The 7,560-nt window shown below is 40.7% G+C and overlaps 1 protein-coding gene across 1 annotated transcript in view; it reads left to right on the top strand.

Annotated features, from left to right (window-relative positions):
* The first annotated feature begins 438 nt into the window (after window positions 1–438).
* Window positions 439–7,560, top strand: part of SAMHD1 (SAM and HD domain containing deoxynucleoside triphosphate triphosphohydrolase 1) — a 22,598-nt gene continuing 15,476 nt past the window's right edge. Inside the window, exons 1-6 of the mRNA XM_009283269.1 lie at window positions 439–452; window positions 535–607; window positions 1,931–2,091; window positions 3,791–3,906; window positions 4,522–4,592; window positions 5,650–5,805. Of these exons, the coding sequence (XP_009281544.1) occupies window positions 439–452; window positions 535–607; window positions 1,931–2,091; window positions 3,791–3,906; window positions 4,522–4,592; window positions 5,650–5,805 (591 nt within the window). The remainder of the gene's footprint in view (window positions 453–534; window positions 608–1,930; window positions 2,092–3,790; window positions 3,907–4,521; window positions 4,593–5,649; window positions 5,806–7,560) is intronic.

Below are 7,560 nucleotides of genomic sequence, written 5' to 3' on the forward strand. Positions count from 1 at the left end.
GTTCCCCCCCCCCCAGCCGCCCGGGGTGGGGGGGGAGGGTGAGCAAGCGGCTGTGTGGGGCTTAGTTGCCGACTGGGGTTAAACCACGACAATCGTTTATTGGGCTTTGACGTTTTAGTTTAAGGAATTTTTCAACTTTAAAAAATGTCAGTTATTCAGGCACTGCATGTTGTCCTTCCCATAAACTTAAAGGACTTATCCCCAAATGCGACTTTACCTAAAAGAAATTGATTAAAAAAATTGTGTATTTCCTGGTGTTTCTATTTCTCGGTTCTGTATAAGAGGGAGAAGCACTTACACTGTTTTACAGACAACTTCTGTAGCTGTTTGTTCTCTTCCTTCTATACTTAACTTTAGAAGGATAAATGCTTTCAATATTTTTCTGAAAAAGCTACAGAAATACGTACTTCTGTAAGAGTCAACAAATATCGGAGTAATATGAACTTGCACAAGTAATTCCGTATGTACTGCAAATTGTAAAGGGAAATGCATTGCAAACTTTGCTCTCGCTGTCTTTTTTTTTTTCCTTTCTAGCCTCCCAGCTGAGAGACTGAAAGTGCTGGCCTGCCTGAACAAACTGAGACAGCAGCACGTGGACATAATGAAGGTAGCCCCAGCGCCCCGTCGGGAGGACACCGCTTCCAGGGCCCTGCTGGCGCTTTGCAGCGCTGTCTGTCTCGCTGTCTCTCTGCCTCCTCTCCTTTTGGCTTGGTGGTGCCAGCTGGTGCTGCGGTGGTGTCTTTCCTTTGCAGAGCAGCAAGCTCCGAGCCCTTCTCCTTCATAGTGGGTGGTCTTTGAAAAACCACATTTACCAGAAGAATTGTTAAAATCATCAGCTAAGAGCTTGATGTGGGCACCTGGCGGTTGTGAGAGATTGAATGAGCAGATGAGGTGTTTGAAATGTGTTGAGAAGCTCCCCTCTCACATCTCCCTGTGTAGAGGATCCCCCCCCTTTTTTTTTTCTTAGTTTAGCCCCAGGCCTGGGTTGACAGACTCCTTCTCACTTCCACTGTTTGCCATGTCCAGCCGTTTCTCACAGTGGTGTATGTTGGTTTAACTCCGGCCAGGGCTGCACGCGTTCCTTAGTAGTCTGCACATCTGCTAGAGCCCTGTCAGCTCAGTGACCGAGAGTAGAGAGAACACAGGAAAACCTTATTTGCCTTAATATTTTACAAAGATATGTGTGTGATGAAATGGTTTTATCTGCTGTTTTGAGGCAAGGATTAAATGTGTGTGTTTATCTTCTCTAGTAAGTCACTGTAGTTACTCAGATGTCTCTTAAAATGCATGCTAAGGGATGATCAGGGAGTACTTCTTTCATATTTCAGTTATCTTAGGTTTTGCATTTTGTGTTATGAAAAAGGTAAGAATCATAATTTTCACTCTGCAAAATTTCACTTGATTTTAAAAAACATGAACAATGTCAAATCAAACACTTCATGTCTGAGATATCCAATTATTGCAGTATCCCGCTTTAACTGGAATAGCAGATTAATAGAGAGAGTGGTTTTCTCAAGTGTTAAGTTTTGGAATTACACAGGTGCAGATAACATTCTTAGAGATTTTTACTTAATTCCCTTGCCCTCTGAAATATGCAGCTTTGTCTTTTTTGATGTCATGCTTAAGTAGTTCTCCAAAATAAATCTTGATATAGGGTAGGCAGGATATGGCTGGGGGGGGGGGGGAAAAAAAAAAACCACCAAATACTGACCATTCTAGATATCCTTTACCTTGGTGCCCGTTTCTTTTCAAAGTCAAATTTAAATGTTAATTAAACTATTGTTTGGCTTTTGTAGGTTTTTAACGATCCAATTCATGGGGACCTCTCCCACCAAATACCTGACCATTCTAGATATCCTTTACCTTGGTGCCCGTTTCTTTTCAAAGTCAAATTTTAAATGTTAATTAAACTATTGTTTGGCTTTTGTAGGTTTTTAACGATCCAATTCATGGGCACATTGAAATACATCCCCTTCTTGTTCGTATCATCGACACACCTCAGTTTCAGCGCCTCAGATACATTAAGCAGCTGGGTGGCACTTACTTCGTTTTTCCAGGAGCCTCTCACAACCGCTTTGAACACTCTATAGGGTAAGGTGATGTTGTCTTGCATGCACATCTCTTGCATTTGGATTTCCCCGAGTTTGGTTCTGCTAACGTGGAGTGCCAGCCAAGGGGCATCGCTGTCTTTGAGCATTGGTAAAACTGCTATGGTGGCATTGTTGGTCTCTCAAATGTTCCTCGATATCCTGTGTGATTATGGGCTGTTCCCTTGAACTTGATTTAATAAAGACAGATAAAGAAACCTACAAGGTGGATCAATGTTAGATTTCCTCCCCTGGCCCTTCTTCTTCTAATGATAATGTTAATTAAAAACTGTGAGTGCTTTATGTTCTCCCTGGTCAAAATTTGAGTTTTAAAGCATAAACCTGGGAAGGGTACCAGGGCTGCTATAAATGACTTGCCAGACAGTTGTGATCCCCCTATATTGTCCAGCACAGCTAAAACCCATTTTATCTGTAATATTTGCATTTGTAGTTACGTGTGCTTTATGCAATCGATGGCAGATTGTCAGGCTGTTAGCTGTAATATAAGTTAAACAAAAACAGACGATGGACACAAGGATTCCCAGAGTGTGGCTAGGTCATTCACACTCCACAGAGAAGCTGATTAATGACAGATTTAAGCTTGTTTTAAAGGTATATGCCAAGGTGCAGAGAAATTGAACTAGTCAATGGTTTTTATTCAGGTGATCTGGCCAGCCTAAAGTTGCTTTTGTTAGTGCTGAAATATTGTGAAGTAAGTCTGGTTTCTGCCCCTGCTCCGTGACACTAACAAGACGCAAATGGCTATTGCAAAAGTGTCAAATCAGTGAGGCAAGCTGGAATTGATTGCATCTGGTAAACCTGAAAAGACAAAAATGTGGGGAATATAACCAAAGCTTTCACCACAGGAGTCTGAAAACTCCAGTGGTATTAACAACCTTTTCTTCTAAACAGTTCAATTAATCTATATAGTTAAACTTAGGACAGTTGTTCTCAATCTGTATATCATTTTAAAGATTTCTACAGTGTTAAAATAGAAGAAGTGAGCTTTGTGTGCTTATTGGTCTAGTAAAAAAACACCAAACAGTAAAGTCTGGTCTAATAAAAGCTACTACCTCGTCATATAAAACCTTGTCTTCTTTTAAGATGTTCTGCAAGGGGGACTATTGAGGCAAGTAGAAAAGGAAGTTGGTGTAGAGCTTGTAAACAGTTTATAGGAGTATGTGCCGTATGTTCATTTCTGCTGTTTTTGTATCACGAGAACAGAGGGTCCCATTCAGTGAAATTAAATGTCAAATCTAAAATGAATGAAAGGAAGGGAAATAATTGTCATAAGCTACTGTTAAAATAGCCATTTGAAAGAAGAACAAAATGCTTTGGTGACTGTTGTGGGCCTTTGCAGTTGCACTGACTGGAAGTCAAAGGATGATGTGTAAGCTGTGGTGCTTCAAGATGCACACTGTCAATAACGCACTGCTGTTTGCTTACACAGTTACTCCGTGATTGTGCATTACGAAATACTGCAGGATGCTGTTGTCACCATGTTTTGGGCATGGTATCTCATGCTTTTCTGCTTTCAAATGTGTTACTGATGACTAAAACTCTGCTACAGGAAATAGTTTGTCTGTCTCAGACAAAGGCTGTGACTTAATGGAGCAAAATAGAATAGGTGAACTGCTCTTCTTCTGTTCAGCCTAAAACACTACTATATTCAATTTTTTTTTCTTTTTTTTTTCCTGCAACAGGGTGGGCTACCTAGCAGGATGTCTGGTTCGTGCACTGAAGGAGAGACAACCAGAACTAGATATAACCCAGCGAGATATCCTCTGTGTAGAAATTGCTGGGCTTTGTCATGATTTGGGTAAGCAGCACTTGAGATGGCTTGTTGCTCTTTGAAAGCTAACCCGGGTGAAAAGCTGGCTGCGAGATCAGAACGTGAGAGCTGTTTTGGGCTGCTTAGTGTGTGGCCATATTCCGAGACAGGATTTATCTGTTCCTGTTTGGTTCGGAGTAGGTCTGCAGAGGCAACTCCACTTGGTGAATCTGTAGCCACCCTTAGCTGTTTTTTGTCTTGTTTCCATATGGTGTTTAGAGTTCTGCCATTAGTGGCTGAAGTCTCCGCTTCCTTCTGTGATGTCCTCAGGTCTCTCAAAACTTTTCAGAGCGAAAATTAGTGGCCCTTTCAAAAATTGTTATAATTATTTTATAACTAACTTTCTTCAGAGCTGGCACCGAGTAATTAATGTTCTCAGTGTTACTGCAGTACTTGCCTGTGGTGTAGGTAATGGAACTGGCTATGTGAAGTGCAGTAGTACTTAAGGTGTCTTAGGAAAGTGTACTCACTATAGCTGAATCTTCCTCATAGATGATGTCAAGATCAAGTCAAATACAAGAGAATCCAGATCCTTAGCTTGCTCAAAATATTTTTACTGACAACCGTGTCTCAGATTAAACCTGTGTAATCTCTATTTTTAAGGTCATGGGCCATTTTCACACATGTTTGATGGAAGATTTATTCCACTCGCTCGTCCAGATTTGAAGTGGAAGGTAGGCTTTTCACTATTAAAGGAAAAATAGAAAACTGAAATTTTTAAAGGGAGAATAATTCATCTTTAAAGACTGCCAGTGCTTGTGAGAATATAGTGATCATCTAGCCTTTTCTTATTGCATCATTTTGATGGCATAATTAAAAACCAGAATGTTGTCTCCTAATCTTGTGATGATTTCTTTGTTGTTCTCTTTAACTGTTTGTTTGGGGAATGTAAGCCCCCTCAGCGTGGCTGTGAGCAGATGCAGCCTTACTAGCAAAGCAGAAAGAGGTGTGGGGAGAAGTAAGTGAGGGCAGATGTTTGTCACCTGCGTCTCTTCCCTGAAAGTGCAAATGCTCTTGAACTCCTGTGTACTTTCATGAGATCTGTTTGTGTACGCATGTTCTCTTCCTGCAGATGTCACACTGGGTGACACAGAGGAGAAATGAAATGTCTCAGTCTTGTCAATGCCTGTAAGTGTGACTCTGAAGAGGCAGAATTCATTAGGACTGCACTGATCATTTAAGCCAGCATTGTGCCTTAAAACGCGTATTGCGCGCTTTCTTCAGAATATATTTTACAGATGCAAAATACCAGCTGGGAGCTTCCTTTCCAGTTTAAGATTTTAGGTCAAGGCCAGGATGTTTAATAGTGTTTTGAATTCAAACTTTCAGGAACTTTGAACAGAGTTTCAAGGGTTGTTTGCTGTGAATTAAATGTAACACAGTCCTTTGGGGCCTCTCTCTGCTTGTAATTACTAGGCAAAATCAGCTGAGTAAACTTGTTAATCTTCTGCACAGCAGACTTGGTTATTTTGTGACTGTTTTACTGCTGTTTGTTAAAATACAAAATTAACAGCTCTCTGCTGAAGAGTGTGTTTCTGGACTCTGTAGGCAGGGTGATTTCCTGTTTGGTTAGATACAAAATGAATAGAAAATCACCCAAGTGCTGCACTTTCACACCACCATGCCCAGGTGCCCTGCCAGGCAGTGCTGCTGGGTGAGGAGAAAGCTGTGGCGCTGCAGGAAAGTTGCTTAAACTTTGTAACACAACATTTAGGTGTGTTTTTCTCACAGCATGAAACTGCTTCTGTTAAAATGTTTGAGCACCTGATCGCTTCCAATAAACTAGAAGAAGTCATGAAGTCGTATGGTCTTGTCCTGGAAGAAGATATGAACTTCATCAAGGAACAAATAGGAGGGCCTATAGATGAAACCGCTTGTGAGAAATCGGTGAGTCAGTGTACTGCTCCTGTGGTTATCCCAATAAATGTCTTCAATTTTACTGAAAGGGTAGATAATTTTTGCTTCTGCTATGTTTTATTATTTCTTTTTAGCCCCATGAAATTCTGAGAATCCTGGCACGAGAGATGCTAGAGAAGTGCAGTGTTTATTTCTTACAGTGCTGGCAGGAGGTGGTAGCTTCACTATGTTATGTGCTTACATCTTCCTGAGAAGTTCTTACCTCAAAGTTTTCAGATTAGAGGAAAGCTTAAGAATGTTATTTGCATTTAGTGAACCTAATTCACTGTAGCTAGATTGGTAGAACTGAATTTTTACTGGAAACCTTAAATGACCAGGTTAGGATAACAGCCTGTTCACTGGATGCCTGAAGGCAGTGGTGATGGGAGGTTGTGTTTTCAGGTGGCCATACAAAGAAAACGTGGAGATAGTTTAGGGTAACAAGCTGATAATGGATAACAAAACTGAGAACTGGCAGAGATGAGGCAATGAGCAATGCAAAGCGTGGCCCAGGTACCAGAGCCGCATCAGCTTTAATGACAGTAGCAAAATGCTTGGATTTATTGCAGTAGCAAACATAGAGGCAGGGATGAGACTTGAAGAAACGTGTTGCCTCAAGAGGCAAGGAGGAAGAGGTCGTGATTATTAATCCTTGCAACTCTGTGGAAGAATTAAGTTCTCTGTCCTCACTTTGCAGCTCTTGTCATCTCTTCAAGGACACCCATTCAGTTGCTACCAGAATTAAGAACCCGTCAGTGGGAGATCTGTCATGACAATCTGGTCCTAATCAGAATTCGTATGTTGTCCCAAGCAAATCACCCACAAATGTTAGCACTTACCCATTATTTTCTGCTATAGCAGTGTGTAGTTCTACCATGTGTACTCCAGCACTCTGATGACAAACACAGGGAACTTAGCATAATAAAATTCAGTCTGAGATCTTACAGGAAGGGGATATTAATTTACAAAGTCTGCAAGTTGATTTTTACCCACTCGCACTCATTTGCACACAAATCTTCCTGCCTGCCACTGCTATTGATCTTGTGCCAGGTTCTTACCCAATGTCTGTTTTTCCTTGTTTGGATTCTATGCCTGTTTTCCAGCAGGATAACATGAAAATTAGTGTCATACATGAATACGTGGCAACCTTCTTGCCACCATCCTGGCTGCAGGATCTTCCACTGGCAGCCATTTGTACTGTGGTGGTCTTACCGGAGTACAGGCTCCTCTGCTGATGAGGCATCTGTGCTGTGATGATACTGCATCGCAGGCCTTCTGGTGGAGGAGGCATGAACAACAGGTTGTTTATGCGTTGAACATAAACAGTGTCCTGAACATTGTCCCAGTGATCAGCACGGGATATTTTTATCTATGATGTGCTCTCTTCCTGCTGCTTACACGTTTCCATTCTTATTCATATCAATTTTAATATTTCTGTAATGCAGATAACATGAAAGCATTTATCTGTTTGTATACAATGTTTTCCGCCTTTAGAATTTCAAGACCACTTTATGGCATTTTTTGTTTAGCTGAAAAATCATTAAATTTTCAAGAAAATAATGTTTATGTGCAACTTGTATCATTATTTTGGCGTTGATTTCCTGTTTGCTTCATGGCTGAATTATCCCTTGTGGGTTAGGAGTTTAAGTAGCTGGCTTTTTAAACAATTTTTGTTTAAAACAATTGTTTTAAACAATTTTTTGTTTAAAACATCTAAATAAATATTTTAAATTATTTTAAATCTCT

This window comes from Aptenodytes forsteri, unplaced genomic scaffold (assembly GCF_000699145.1).
Source record: "Aptenodytes forsteri isolate BGI_AS27 unplaced genomic scaffold, ASM69914v1 Scaffold38, whole genome shotgun sequence".
NCBI lineage: Eukaryota > Metazoa > Chordata > Aves > Sphenisciformes > Spheniscidae > Aptenodytes > Aptenodytes forsteri.